We start from the raw sequence: 16476 nt of genomic DNA, 5'->3' as shown, positions 1-16476 counted from the left end.
CACCTGTCACTGTGAACAAAGGCTGACCACGTTTATTTGTAAGCAAAGGCCTTCAAACTGTTCACTGTAAGCAAAAGCTGTCCCTGTGGCCACTGTAAACTAAGGTCACCCATGTGTCCACTGTAAAAAAAAGGCAAGCTGGATGTTCCCTGTAAATAAAGGTAATACAGCTCTCCAAACAAAGGCCGTCCGTGTAACCACTGTAAACAAAGGCTGCCCAACTGTCCACTGTGAACAAATGCCCACTACATGTTCTCTGTAAACAATGGCCATCCAGCTGTCCACTATAAACAAAGGCTGTCCCCATGATCACTGTAAACAAAGGCTACCCACCAGCCACTATAAACAAAGGTCCATGACTAGTTCTCTGTAAACAAAGGCGATACAGCTGTCCACTGTAAACAAAGGCTGCCCAATTTTCCAATGTAAGGAAATGACCACTGCATGTTACCTGTAAACAAAGGCCATCCAGCTGTCTATTGCAAGCAAAGGCTATCCATGTGACTGCAGCAAACAAAGGCTGCCCACTTGTCCACTGTATACAAAGACCCACCAGGAATTCTTTGTAAACAGAGGCATCCAACTGTCCACTGTAAACAAAGGCTGTCCCTGTGACAATTGTAAACAAAGACTCCCCATGTATCCAGCAACAAAGGCCATGTGCATGCCCACTGTAACAAAGACTATCCACCAGTACTTTGTCCATCAGAGGTATACAGTGGCTCAGGGGCACCCACATAGGATGGAGACAGGGAATAGAAAAATCCTTAAGCCTGGAGAGAAATTTCACTTATATATGATACTACTTCACAGTTTTGTTATTATGGTACTAAAATATATTTCTACATTTTAAGTGCTATCTCTAGTAATTGTTATTTTCTTTCTGAAAAAAGAAAACATGTTAACCTCTTGTGAAGGTTTTATGAATTTTGATCCAAGTTATTTACATAAATACGGGAAGCATAATTAGGTGCCAAATATTTTACATTAATTTCCATGTAGTTTACAGTTAGTGACAGATATCGCTGATTTGAAGCATTCTTTATTTTTAGCTTTTGCTGTGCTCAAAGGTTTTGCTGAATGATTGTAAATTTGGAAAAATTACATTTACTTGTCTGTTCACACACACCTCACACGACGCTATTAGTAGTGTATTCTATCAGTTTCTCATTTACCTTACATTCTGCAGCTTTTTCGCTTCAAAGAACGAAACTTTTTGTATTTTTCAATTTTACGTCCATTTCAAACACAGAATCGCTATATATCGCGTTATTTCGCGTGTTACCTGCGGGTTTTCTTACATTTTCTTAGCTAACACGGAAGATAAGAAGTGACACAACATCCAAAACATAAATTATCCTTAACCCACTCAAGGCTGTATGAAATATACAGAATTTTTTATGATCATGAATCAGGCAAGTAGTAACTTAGCTGGAGAGTTGGGGGGGGGGGGCGGTAGGAGGGGACAAATTTACGGAAGTGTGAAAAACAATGACAGAAGCAGTGGCACAGGCGTGAAACGAGTGGTTTACTCAATTTTCAAAGGAAATTGTGTTCTGAATTTTCGTTGCCTGAGATTACAACACCTACCATCCACTGTAGCAACTAACCACCTTACCGATAAACACTACGACATTTCTAACTCAGCACTTTAGACATTTTTCCAGTACATACACAAGTTTTGTCTGTGATGGGCACTGTTTTTGAGACTGGATTAGCTGTGACATATACGAACTTTACCCCAAAGTACAGCTTTGCATCACGTCATTTGATGAGTCAGTATAGAAGTAAAAACACTTCGGTGTCATGAACTAATCTCCCATTTACCTTGAATGTGGTTATTAGTTTACCAACCTAAATATCGGTAGAGGAACTATTAATGACCATGATCCGCCCTTGAAATATGATGCCGTATTCTATCAGTCTATCAGCAAGGAATGTTTCAAGAATCAAAGATATCTGTATCACAGACGACTACTTTCTTCTTCAGTCAGTGCTGATTCTTCGATCAGTCTGTTTGAGGTTTGTGGAAACGACAGTGAACTCCGTTGTTTTGGTGCCTCAAAGATGACACAGCAGAGAGTTGTTCCTTGTTTACTTTGCAAAAGCTAGTTTGCGCCTGGTGGCTGTGCTTACTTAACACTATTTCGATTTAACTTGCCGAATTATTCTGTTCTGAAGTCAATGCATATTAAAAAAATGGATTTGCGTATATGTCCATGTGTGTATGTTCTACATTTCCTCCTAAACCACTGGACCGATTTCATCTGAACATAGTACACGTATTCCTAACTGTCATGCAAAAACCGCTGAGGAGGTACCTATCTCCCTAGATCAGCAGATACGACGTCATAAACAGTGAGATGGATTAAAAACTGTCTCACCATGCATCACATTTTAATTTATTACGTCCTTACTACATACAATAATCGCAGCAAATTTCGCAGATAGCATCCAAATACACCACTGAATATACCTGAAAAATTATATCTTTCTACGAGACACTTTTCAGAAGATACGTCATAAATATTGAGCTACGTGAAAACGGAACTGCAGGGTGATATTCGCTAAAGGTACCTATGAAATCAAGTATAGATACCTGTGTGAAATATACTAAATTATGTTCGTAATATACACTGGTGTCCAAAATTAAAGCAACAAACCGTTATTTCCCCGTTCTGTGTCTAATTCAAGATATAATCATGTCAACAGACGCCATTACTATCACGGAAGATGGCATTCCCGTCAGCGGATAATCATACCAACGATGATGCCAGGGCACCTATCAGAAATGGTCCAAATGGCTTTAAGCACTATTGGACTTAACATCTGAAGTCATCAGTCCCTTAGAACTAACTAAACCTAACCAACCTAAGGACATCACACACATCCGTGCCTGAGGGAGGATTCGAACCTGCGATTGTAGCAGCCGCGTGGTTCCGGACTGGAGCGCCTAGAACCGCTCGGCCACCGCCGCCGGCACGGCACCTATGAAGCGGTGTAGTGTTTGCCGGGTAGCCCCATATCCACAATCACTGTGTACGCAGTCACAGACGGTACAGTTTGGCACAGAGAAGATGCCTACCAGACTCTCTGCGGTGGAGGGCCATAGGAAGAATGGAAGCAGGACAGACGCAAACTGATGTGGACCAATGGCTTAATGTGAGTCGTAGTGTTGTTTTTCGTTGTGGTGTGTGTACTGTAAGAGCTTCGGTACACACACCATCAGATTATTTGACTTGTCGCTCTAACGAAGTAGGCGAGTGTCAGCAATACGTCTCGTGGTCTTATCGTGGCGTGTTTATCTTCTGCCGTTAGGTCAGACGAAAGAAATGCCACTTGCATGCTTAGAGTAGCAGATTGACGGTGACCAACTTTAAACAGAACTTGATTAATTTTCACACACATTTATTAAAATAATAACAATCACAAACCTTACTTAACTTGATTCTGGATGCTATTTACAATTGACAATCTGAAGTTCCTTTGGTCTTGGTACGCTAATCTTATTCTCACATATCTCTGATACTTGACAAAGTGTCTATTCATTTATCTTCATGGCTATGTACAGGAATATGATAATCTTATTAGGCGTAGACTGAAACTTGACTACAGACTAATGCAGACTAATGCAGACTGATGCAGACTGACTAATCGGTGGTCTCTACACTCGTTATAATAAAATGGTTCAAATGGCTCTGAGCACTATGGGACTCAACATCTTAGGTCATAAGTCCCCTAGAACTTAGAACTACTAACCTAAGGACATCACACACACCCATGCCCGAGGCAGGATTCGAACCTGCGACCGTAGCAGTCCTGCAGTTCCGGACTGCATCACCAGAACCGCACGGCCACCGCGGCCGGCTCGTTATAATACCTCGAGCGTTCAGGTATCACTGCGTGAGTGTGATCTGCGAGGAGAAAAGGTTCTACGTTAGCAGCAATCTCATTGGCTGCGAGACATATTAATACGCGAATCGGCGGAAGCAGAATTTGGTCCGTCTCTAAGGCAGCGCCATCTCGTAGTGCGGAGACGGACGAGCGCTGCGCCTGCGCTGTTGTGCTTAGCGGGGCGCGCTCTAGTGGGAAAGTTGTGTACGCGCTGACTATGCGGGACTATGTACACAACACTCGTATGAGGCGATAGATCATAGAGACCGAAACAGTATCCTGGAGACCAGGACAGGGCTGAGTATGTGTGACATCAGACGGAGTGTGTGACATCAGACAGAGTGGACCATTATTTGGCCGTAAGGGCACGACGGTGCTGCCTTAGTACTGCACTGGCATCTGACCACGCAGCATCCACTGCGTGTTTCGTATCGAGACAAACGGTATACAGAAGGCTTCAGCAGATTGTCGGAGAGGTGCTGTATGTGTACCTCTGACGAGTCTTCACAGAAGGGAACGGCTAGACTGGAATCGTGGCATCTGGACGGTCGAACAGTGGGCCAGTGGCCTTTTCACATACGATTCTTGATGGAATCTCATCTGAAGGCCAAACATTACATAAAGAGACAGATTATCGAGGAGGATACCTATTGGTGTGGGCAGGGATTATGCTCACCACTCGAACATCTCTTCGCGAAATTATGTGGGTGCATCGGTAAGGTTTACCTGCTGTCAGGTATTGTGACGAGGTCTTGGGACGTCTTGTGCGGTTGTTGCGAGACACTTTGGGCCCAGACTTGGTACTGATGGACGATAATATTGGACCTCATAGAGCACAGGTGGTTGATGTTTTCTTGGAAGACACTGCACGCATGACGTAGCCTCCTCGCTCTCCCGATGTTGTATGTTAACTGGGGACCTAGAAAAGACGGAGAGGCTCTGTCCCCGCCGCAGCTGCAGTGGTCCACAACCCCACGACGACTACCGCAGTCCACTTCACCCCTCCGCCGCCCCACACCGAACGCATGGTTATTTTGCGGTTTGGCCCATGTTGGACACCCCCCCCCCCCCCCCAGCCGGCCAGAGTGACCGAGCGGTTCTAGGCGCTAATGGATGTGTGTGATGTTCTTAGGTTAGTTAGGTGTAAGTACTAAGTTCTAGGGGACTGATGACCTCGGAAGTTAAGTCCCATAGCGCTCAGAGCCATTTGAACCATTTGGACCCCCCAGCGAACGTCTCACACCAGATGAGTGTAACACCTATGTTTGCGTGGTAGAGTAATGGTGGTGTATGTGGAGAACTTGTTTGGACAGCAATTACCGACATAGTGTAGCTGAGGCGGAATAAGGGGAACCAGCCCGCATTCGCTGAGGCAGATGGAAAACTGCCTAAAAACCATCCACTGACTGGCCATCCCACCAGACCGGTCGGCAGATTCGTGCCGGGGACCAGGCGCTCCTTCCCACTCCGGAAAGCCGTGCTTTAGACCGCTTGGCTAACCGGGCGGGCCCTCACAACCCATACTGAGCACATTAACCAGTGGTCAGAATTTGTGTAGAAATCCATTAAGTTGGAGAACAACGCAGAACGTTATGCATGTTGCAGTTGCTTACATTCTGTATTCTTTACATTGTTTCTACTATTGCATGTTTGTACTCTTTTTTGGTGGCAAAATAAACGCAACCATGCAAAATTTCCGATTGTTGCTTTAATTGCGGACACCAGTTTGTGTCACATACGCGTGTTCTGGCAAAGACACAGGTTAGAAGCTCCTCCTAAGCCACTGGATCAAATTCAAGCAAACTTGGTAGACATATGACTTACTACCTGAAAAGAAATACTGTAGGGGTGAGAACCACCAGCCTGCAATGGCCGGGGAGGCGGGGGCGTGGGGAGGGGGATAATAATTTAGAGAAAGAAAGTAGGAAGGAAGAGATGGACCAAGATAAGGTGGAGGAAGGGGTGTAGAGAGAGAGACAAAGATGGGAGAGGAGGAAATGATCTGAGAAAGGGCAGAGGATGAGGTGGATGGAGAGAAGGCTGGAGGATGAATGGACGAAGAAAGTAGGCAGTAGGAGCTGGACACAGAGGGAAGGGGGAAATGGACTAACAGGACAGAAATACACATCCTGGCAATGCCAGGTACTCAGCTAATGTGTCATAAATCGACAACACGACCAATTTTTTTAATAATACAGGAACTTAAATATGAAATATTAAACAATTAAGTTATCAAATAAGATAATCACAACTAAATGGGTGCTACATTTGAAAAACATGGTATATCTCTAGGGAAAAAATGCATGTAAAAAGTTATTATCCATATAACATAAAATCATTGTGTACATACTGCCTACTATTAAGTTATTCAAAGTAAATCATTATTGTGGTATAATTTTGATAGTATATTGCCGATTTATGTGGGAATAAATAACAGCAGTGTAATAACAGTTTTTTGTTACCCTAGGTCGACGGTCTTTTCTGGATATGCCGTCATCCAGGCAAACTGTTGCCTGAAATGTGGATCGTGCCACAAACGCAGCCCAGTGGGGATAGTATTATGCTTTGGGGAATGCTAACCTGTGCTTCTGTGTGGTCTGTGATAGTAATCGAAGACTCATGACAGCTATGGACAACATACACATAAATGGCCGTCACATGTGTCCCTCCATCATGCGGATCTCCCTGATGGTGAAGGCATTTTCCAGCAGAGTAACTCTCCGCATCACAATGCCAGTATGGTGCTACAGTGAACTGAAGAGCATAGTGAACTCGCATTGAAGCCTTGGTCACGCAGTTCGCCTGACCTGAAACTGAGGGCATATCTTGGACACTATTAGGCGCCAGCTTCATGTCCACAAACGACCGACAAGTATAAATGGCAGATTGATCCGATGAACGAAAATTTGTAGCAAGGCTGGGATTCAAACCCAGGTCTTCTGCTCACTACACAGATGTGCTAACCACTACACCACCCTGGCACAGTAGCTTTGCACAACTGCACGGACTACCCTAGCATGCCTCCATCCTCAATCCAAATTCCCATTCACGCCTGAACCCACTAGGTATTACCTGTAAACTCAAACACCATTGCAGAGGGTCTCCAAGTGTATTGCAATAACAACTCAGCATCGAACGAAATGGGGATTCCTGCTGTTCACTGTACCAGGGTGGCATAGTGGTTAGCGCATCAGCCTAATGAGCAGGAGACTTGGTTCGAGTCCTGGCCTTGGAACAAATTTTCATTTGTCACTTTAGTCTGCATGTATACATCGCGTAAGGTCTCTGGAACTATATAGTCTCATTTTACTAACCCACCTATGCCTGGGTTTCAGGTAGGAACCATTTCATTCGATTCTGAGGTGCTATTCCAGAAGGGAGACATACTTGGATAATCTGTGCAGTTGTGGCGTAATAATTAGCACAACTGCCTATTGAGCAGCAGACACGGATTCGAATCCTGGTCTTCGAAAAAGTTTTCATTCGTCAGTTCAGACATATATAATAGATATATGAGACCCTGGAATTATATAGCTTCATTTAATCACCGACAAGTAGTTTACTAGAACTGCATGACCGGTGCATAAACATCTTTTTTTATTTTACACGTATAGTTCCGTAGGATCAAATTGAGGAGCAAATCTCGAAGGTTATGGAACCTGTAAGTAAATGAAATAACAACATCAAAGTAAGAACAGATGAAATAAAATGTTTATGAACCCAAAAAAAAGACAAGCCAAAAGTTTAAGTAAGTGCAATCAACAATAAAACATAGGAATCAGCTTAATTTTTCGAGGAACTCCTTGACAGAATAGAAGGAGTGACCCCTGAGGAAACTCTTCAGTTCTGATTTGAAAACGCGTGGATTCCTGCTAAGATTTTTGAATTCTTGTGGTAGCTCATTGAAAATGGATGCGGCAGTACACCACAAACCTTTCTGCGCAAGATTCAAGGATGTGTTATCCAAATGCAGATTGGATTTCTGACTATATTAACTGAGTGAAAGCTGCTAATTCTTGGAATACGCTGATATTCTTAACAAGAAACGACAATTAGGAACATATATATAGGATGAGTAACTAACTATTACCACCAAGAATACCACCGAAAGTATGACAGGAGCTGAAAAGTTTGCGGGACAAAAGTTACATGGGACAACGGGGGCCATAATATCATGTTGATTTTTTGTTGCCAGGTGGGGTCGCGTCAGAGATATGAAGGTCAACTTTGTTTCTTTAAATGGGATACTATAGTTTGGTACTTATTTTCTGACAGCGGCTATCGAGACGAATTCAGTGATGTGTAACAGTAAGGTTTTTGAAGGTCAACGATGGTCAAAAAGACGGCATGAATGACCATTTACAGAAGGTGTTCCAACTGATGACCACTGGTATCAATGCAGTGCTGCAATCTTCTTACCATAGATTGAGTGGTATTCCTTATCACATCGGCACTTATCGAAGGACACTCTGACAATTCTCTCTCGCACATCTTCAGGTGTAGTTGGAATGTCTTTATAAACAATGTCTTTTACGAATTCCCAAAAGAAAAAATCCAGAAGCGTAAAGTCTGGCGAACGAGTTGGCCGCGACACATCTCCTCCGCGTCCAATTCAACGATCTGGTAATTGTCTCTACAACTCATTTCTAGCCATCAGCGAAAAATGTGCTGGACACCCATCGTGTTGATACCACATTCTGTTCCTTGTTCCTAAAGGTATTTCTTCCAATAACGAACGTAATGTTTTTTTGCAGGAATGTGGTGTACTTCCAACCTTTAAGATTTCCTTCGATGAAAAAGGGGCCTATAATTCTGTCTTCCAGAATCCCACACCATACATTCACCAACCACGGTTTTTGGTGTGCAACTTTCGGCAGCCAACATGGATTTTCAGATGCCCAATAATGCATGTTATGCCAATTAATATTTCCATGGTTCGTGATGTAGCCTAGTTAGTAAATAAAATCAAATTAATAAACGTGTCATCCCTCCGAATCTGAAGTTGAGGCCATCGGCAGAATTCAGTGTTATGCATTCTCGGTGGGGACTGATATGGTAAGGATGATGTTTATGGCGATGCAGAACACGAACAACACTACTCTGGCTCATATCAGGTTCCCTCGAGATTAGATGCGAACTACACATCGAACCACAGTGGCAAGAGTAACAGTTTCCGTTTCCTCGTTAGTAACTTTCCTTTGGCAGATATGTTTCCGATGCGTTAAAGATCCAGTTATTCTCAATTTATCATATACATATTTAAATGTACGGCGTGTAGGGTGAGTACGTTGAGGATATCTTTCAGCGTATAACTCTCCGGCTCTCACTGAATTTCGTTGGCATTGTCCGTAAATGAGAAGCATATCGACTTGTTCTTCGAAGGAATACATCATTCACATCCGCTTGATTCGACCATACTAGCCTTACCGTTCCTATTAGTGTTGTGTTGCGAAACCGTCGAATGTTGTTTAGATGTCAGTGGCACGTTAGATAGATACGCCGTATTCGGCGAATATTTATTATTTGCACGCCTCTGTATTTTTTCTTCTGGGGGTTCGTGAAACACATTGTTTATAAAGACTTTCAAACTACGCCTGAAGATATGCGAGAGAGATCATGTGCTTCGATAAGTGCCGAAGGAATACCACTCAATCTATGACAAGAAGATTTCAGCACTGCATTGATACCGATGGTCACCACTTCGAACACCCTTTGTAAGTGGACGTTCATGCCATCTTTTAGACCATCGTTGACCTTCAAAGACCTTACTGTTCCTGATCATTGGTTTCGCCTCTCTCTCTCTCTCTCTCTCTCTCTCTCTATATATATATATATATATATATATATATATATATATTATAGTTCCTAACACTCAATTCAACAAAACCCAACGTTTTAATTTCACTGAATGGTCACATGATTACTGAAACTGAATAGCTCAAATTACAAGGTCTCTCTCTCTCTCTCTCTCTCTCTCTCTCTCTACATATATATATATATATATATATATATAGAGAGAGAGAGAGAGAGAGAGAGATCGTTCGATACGAAAATTAGTCTACTTTGCTTATTTTCATTCGCATACGTTGTATGGTATTATATTTTGGCGTGCCTCTTCCCATTATAAAAGGATATTTTTGTCTCAGATATGGGCAGTTCAGGCAATAAGTAGTGTAAATTTGCAAATATATATATATATATATATATATATATATATATATATATATAGAGAGAGAGAGAGAGAGAGAGAGAGAGAGAGAGACCTATGTCAGAATACCCAGACTAGTGACCAGGGGTTGACAAGATAATTGCAAATTTGCACCACTTATTGCCTGAACCGCCCACATCTGAGGCAAAAATGTCCTTTTATAATGGGAAGAGGTACCCCAAAATATAACACCATACGACGTATGCGAATGAAAATAAGCAAAGTAGACTAATTTTCGTATCGAACGATCACTTACTTTAGATACCGTTCAAATAGTACTTGTAAAAATGGCAGCATTAAGTCTTTGAACATCATCCTGAAAGTGGGATTTCTGCGACAGTTTACTGTCAACCTGAAGACCTTGTAATTTGAGCTATTCAGTTTCAGTAATCATGTGACCATTCAGTGAAATTAAAACGTTGGGTTTTGTTGAATGGACTGTTAGGAACAATAAAATCTGAGTCTTACTGCGATTTAGCGTTAGTTTATTTCTTACAAGCTAAGAATTGCACTATTTGTAACAGAGCTAGTGATGCACACAACATTCTTTACTACGAAGCTAGTGTCATCAGCAAACAGAAATATTTTAGAATCACCTGTAAAATTAGAGAGCATATCATTTATATAAGTAAGGAACAGGAGTGGCCCTAAAACTGATCCCTGGGGCACTTGACTGTACCCCACTCAGACCCCACACGACAGTCATTCTCAACACTGTGAATAATGACCTTTTGCTGTCGGTTGTTAAAGCAAAAGGTGAACCAATTGTGAGCTACTCCCCATATTCAATAATGGTCCAACTTCTGGAGCAATCTTTTGTGATCAACACAATCTAACGCCATAGTTAAATCGAAAAAAATGCCTAGTGTTCGAAACCTCTTGTTTAACCCATCCAGTACCTCACAGTCCTTTCAATAACTTTAGCAAACATGGGTGGCATAGAAATAAGTCTAAAATCTTGTGCCACATAGCTCTGGAAATCTAGCAAAGACTTGTCGAGTCTGTGCCACGCAGGATCGCTGCTATCTTGCATTCAAAATGTAGATCAATGTACTGTCAGGCTCTGGCTTGTCAGTGACTGCTACAGAGCTCAGAAATTGCGAATACGACACCCAGGCCTGTCTCAGTGGATCGCATTCTGCACTAAAGTGCTGGTTCGTGTTCTACACCAAAACGAGTGTGAGCAATGTCCACTTTTCTTACAGTGTGTGGCCAATGTGTTGCAGAGTTCGCGACTTCCCACCAGAGCCCGCACGCGTCGCGCGCCGCCTCCGACCTGGAGGCGGTGCTGGAGGAGCAGGAGGTGGCGGGGGCGGAGAGCCGCCCCAGCGCTGGCGCAGGCTCGGCCCGCGCCCAGCCCAGCAAGCGAGACGTCGACGTCGACCCCGAGCAGCTGCGAGCCGCCGAGGCCCTGCTGGGGGCGCTGCTCCACCCGAAGGACACTCTGCCGCTGCCCCCGGCCAGGAGAGTCAGCGTGCGGCCGCAGGCCGACATCGGGGTCATAGAGGAGCAGGTAACCGGCGCTGTCCCCCCGTCCCAAATCCCGTTGTACCAGTGACCTCGCCAATACAGTCCGATTTAGATTATAAGTGCCTGCTTGCTTCTGTAACTGTTGTCATCAGAGGTAAAATCAGTTGGATTGTAATGCTTCAGTAATCGACATTTCGACCACTTTGCTTAGGTCTTTATCAGAACCCTTGTCGTTGTCCTCAGTTGGCTTAGTCTCCAGCCTACTTGCTATGATCTTCTTTAGCTCTCTGCTGGTAGTCCCTGATTGGATCACACATCAGCCAACTTGTTGGGATCTTCTTTGGGACTCTTCTGGACGTCCCCAGTTCTCCAAGTCTACAGTTTAGTTACATGGACCTTCTTCAGATCCCAGTTGGCTTAGTCTCCAGCCTACTTGCTATGATCTTCTTTAGCCCTCTACTGGTAGTCCCTGATTGGATCAGACATCAGTCGACTTGTTGGGATCTTCGTCGAGACTCTTCTGGACGTCCCCATTTCTCCAAGTCTAGTTTACATGCAGGGACCTTCTGCAGATCCCAGTTGGCTTAGTCTCCAGCCTACTTGCTATGATTTTCTTTAGCTTTCTACTGGTCGTCCCTAATTGGATCAGACATCAGGTGTCTTATTGGGATCTTCTTTGGGACTTCTGGACATCCCCAGTTCTCCAAGTCTACAATTTATTTACAGGGACCTTCTTCAGATCCCATTTGGCTTAGTCTCCAGCCTACTTGCTACGATCTTCTTTAGCTCTCTACTGGTCGTCCGTAATTGGATCAAACAGCAGCCGACTTGTTGGGATCTTCTTTGGGACTCTTCTGGACGTCCCTAGTTCTCCAAGTCTACAGTTTAGTTACAGGGACCTTCTTCAGATCCCATTTGGCTTAGTCTCCAGCCTACTTGCTATGATCTTCTTTAGCTCTCTAGTGGTAGTCCCTGATTGGATGAGGCATCAGCCAACTTCTTTGGATCTTCTTTGGGGCTCTTCTGGACGTCCCCAGTTGCAGGGACCTTCTTCAGTTGGCTGAGTCTTCAGTCAGTATGCTGGGATCTCCTTTAGGTCTCTCCTGGTTGTTCCCAGTTGGCTAAGTCTTCAGCTGAATCCTAGGATTTTCTTCAGGATTCTTCGTCTTGCTCAGGTTCATACCTGTATCATGCCACACTCCAAACAACTGCTTCCAAGACCTATATGGTTATGTCTGTGGCATTATCCAGAGAGCTCGTTGCAATACCAAACTCGATACCACAGACATTATTCAATTCTCACTGCAATCTGCAACAACATGCGAGTGGCACTCCTGAAGACCGTACCTCTCTTCCAGCACTGCAGTGCCCTCATACTGAGGTCAACATAGAGCTGAACCAGGAAGTGCTCACACCAGTTCGAGACACCAGCTACAGCACTCATCATCATAGTCATAGTTAAAATTTCTGATGAATCTGCACTTTTGTCAAGATTGCATTTTGTACTGCAAGAGAACAGTTTTTTAATCTGTGCATCAGGTGATGCTTTCAGAGTCAATAACAATTGTAACAAGCAGTCCTGTGGCAAAGAAGTGTGCCAAAGTTAAGTAAATCTATTATTCATTTATGTAATAAAGTGAACTAATATTTAACATGATCTACCTTGATGAGCCTTCTCCCAGAGCAGCCAAAGAACCTGCATGTATGGCCAGACAAAAGTACTTCCATCTGGACACAAAAATTTCCTGACTTATATTCATCTTGACGAGTGACATTGTTTTCCAAGTTGAATGCAATTTTGGCCTGCTGTATTCTCCTCTTAGTTTCTTTCCAGTTTCTGCCATCCCTTGTGATCCCGCTTCTGAAATAGGTAAATTCCTCTGTCGCTTCTAAATTCTCTCTTCCAATTCTCATTTGTTGAGCTTCATGACAACATACCATATAGTAGTCACCACAGAAATTTCTCAGTTCTGCAAATCACATCTTTAAATATTGAATGCTGTAGAAACTTCATGCATTAATGTGGGACAACACATCCAAATGGTGACGTGCGTTACTGTTTGTACTTGTGTGACATACTTTACCCTCTTATTGCTGATTACAGGAAATTGTTTATACATTTGTATCTTCAACGTAACCAGCTACTATTTACGAATAATTTATCTAAGTTTATCTAATGTTTTTGCTTTTCCTCGTTTGGAATTCGCCAGATATATCAGTAACTGTGGTTGCAAGCTGCTAAAAGTTTGCATCACCATGTGGCTGTACGGTCCCATATTAATGTGCGACGTTTTAACAGCTTTAGCCCCTATGTCATTTACACATACACTGCCTATTTTAACCTCATGCCACCTGTGAATCAAATATATAATAAAACTGTTACAAGGTTGTCACTCTGCTTGCATAGGCTGTATGCCTAATCTAAGTGATATATATGATGGATGCCCCGCCTAAGAGTCATCAGGTGCATTGACTCTGGTGTTCTGACAGATGTTTGCAATTCCATCTTTGGTGGAGTCAGTTTAAACGAATAGTGCTCATCACATCCTTCATGCGACGCTGAGTGTCGATGGGCAACGTTGGTTTGGTTCCCATTACAAACAAAATTGTTTTTGAACAGCAATTTTATGTGCCTGTTCGATAGAGTAGTCGCATATTAGTCTAGAGCAGAAGTTGTTTTATCGATAGGCGTAAACAGAGGCAGTAAGGCGTGACGAATAACCTGTACTCCAGCCGCTATAGGACAGATGTGCCCCCATGCTGACTGCATGCAGAAAAAAATGGCTCTGAGTACTATGGGACTTAACTGCTGTGGTCATCAGTCCCCTAGAACTTAGAACTATTTAAACCTAACTAACCTAAGGACATCACACACATCCACGCCCAAGGCAGGATTCGAACCTGCGACCGTAGCAGTCGCGTGGTTGCAGACTGTAGCGCCTAGAACCGCTCGGCCACTCCGGCCGGCTTGCATGTAGCAGCACTGCTCAGTTGCTGCTAGAGTTCCGGTTATTTCTCACCTCTTACTGCCTCTGTTTACGCATATCGATAAGACTACTGTTACTAACAGAGGCAGTAAGAGGCGGGGATTAACTGAAACTCCAGCAGCAACTGAGCAGCACTGCTGCACGCAGTCATTGCGGGCCAGGGCTGTGCTGTCACTGCTGCAGTACCGATTATTCCTTGCATCTTACTGCCTCTGTTAATGCATATCCATAAAACAACTGGAGCAAAATTTTTTTCATCGATATGCATTAACAGAGACAGTAAGACACGAGGAATAGCCAGAACTATAGCAGCAACTGAGCAACGCTGCTGCATGCAGACAGCACGGGCTTGGGCAGTGCTGTCGCTGCTGGAGGACCGGTTATTCCTCGCATCTCACTGCCTGAATATTCCACGATGTCCCACATCAATTTCCCCATTGAAACTTCCTGGCAGATGAAAACTGTGTGCTGGACCGAGACTCGAACTTGTGACCTTTGCCTTTCGTGGGCAAGTGCTCTACCAACTGAGGTACCCAAGCACGACTCACGCCCCATCCACATAGCTTTACTTCTGCCAGTACCTCGTCTCCTACCAGTTGGTAGAGTACTTTCCCGCAATAGGCAAAGGTCCCGAGTTCAAGTATCGGTCCGGCACACAGTTTTAATTTGCCAGGAAGTTTCATATCAGTGCACATTCCGCTGCAGAGTGAAAATCTCATTCTGGAAACATCCCCCAGGCTGTGGCTGAGCCATGTCTCTGCAATATCCTTTCTTTCTGGTGTGCTAGTTCTGCAAGGTTCGCAGGAGAGCTTCTGTAAAGTTTGGAAGGTAGGAGACGAGGTACTGGCAGAAGTAAAGCTGTAGGGACGGGGCGTGAGTCGTGCCAAAGGCAAAGGTCCCGAGTTCGAGTCTCGGTCTGGCACACAGTTTTAATCTGCCAGGAAGTTTCATATCAGCGCACACTCCGCTGCAGAGTGAAAATCTCATTCTGGAAATTTCCGCATTGTTTCAACCGAAATTGACTGAGAAAAGGAATTTGTTGTATCACTTACTGAATGCGCATTGTACTATTTAATCAAAATCAAGCGAATTTAAACTAAGTATTTTCTGTAGTTATTCGACTTTATGATCACATGTAGCAATTAAGTACAGCAATGTCCTGCAGGCTAATAATGACTAGATTGAAGTTTTTAAACACTTTAGTTGTTAATGTTAGCAAGAAACCAAATAGTTTAACTCCACTTCGACAGTCACTTGGACTGTTTCAGCATTAGGGACAGGGACCTGACATTGGTTACGTCACACAGAATGACGATAACAGACATATATTGCATCACTGTAATAAAGTTACTGACTGAAGCACTCTGTACAGCCCTAGAGATTCCTTACACTGCCGGGAGGTGTTGAAGTGATGATTGGCTGTGTCGGTGGCACTTGGTAGTATTACGGAATTGTCTGTAATTTTTTTGAGGGGATGTCAACAATTTAGATCAATCCACATTATGCATGTTGAAATATACAACTACTACAATTCTATCAATTTACTGTATATGAATCAGTAGAATTTGTAGAATTATTTTACACATTTGACTTACAAAAGGAATGCATCCCATAACAACATTCAATAGAAATAATGAATACATATTAACTAGTGCAATAATCCTACTACATTAATATTTGCATAGATTACATGAAAGTTTTCTATTTGTTTAATTTTATGAACTGAAGCTGGAGTAAACTGAAATGCTATGCTTTATAACTCGCATACCTGTCTCGTTCTGAACAATACAAGTGATGTGATAAAATGAGTGTCAGAAACTGAAACTATACAAATGCTTTTTAATTAAAACTTTGAACACATTACCAAAGTGATTAGAAAACGTAAGTGTATATTAAATAATCTGCTGTTCATTGTAA

At 43.2% G+C, this 16476-nt stretch overlaps 1 protein-coding gene across 1 annotated transcript in view; it reads left to right on the top strand.

Annotated features, from left to right (window-relative positions):
• The window catches only part of LOC124553392 (proteoglycan 4-like), a 256733-nt gene that overhangs the window by 162334 nt on the left and 77923 nt on the right, over positions 1-16476 (top strand). The window contains exon 3 of the mRNA XM_047127261.1: positions 11329-11615. Coding sequence (XP_046983217.1) covers positions 11329-11615 — 287 coding nt within the window. The remainder of the gene's footprint in view (positions 1-11328; positions 11616-16476) is intronic.

Source organism: Schistocerca americana, chromosome 11, assembly GCF_021461395.2.
Source record: "Schistocerca americana isolate TAMUIC-IGC-003095 chromosome 11, iqSchAmer2.1, whole genome shotgun sequence".
NCBI lineage: Eukaryota > Metazoa > Arthropoda > Insecta > Orthoptera > Acrididae > Schistocerca > Schistocerca americana.
Note: the sequence above shows the minus strand (reverse complement) of the source record. Positions and strands in the feature narration are given on the sequence as shown.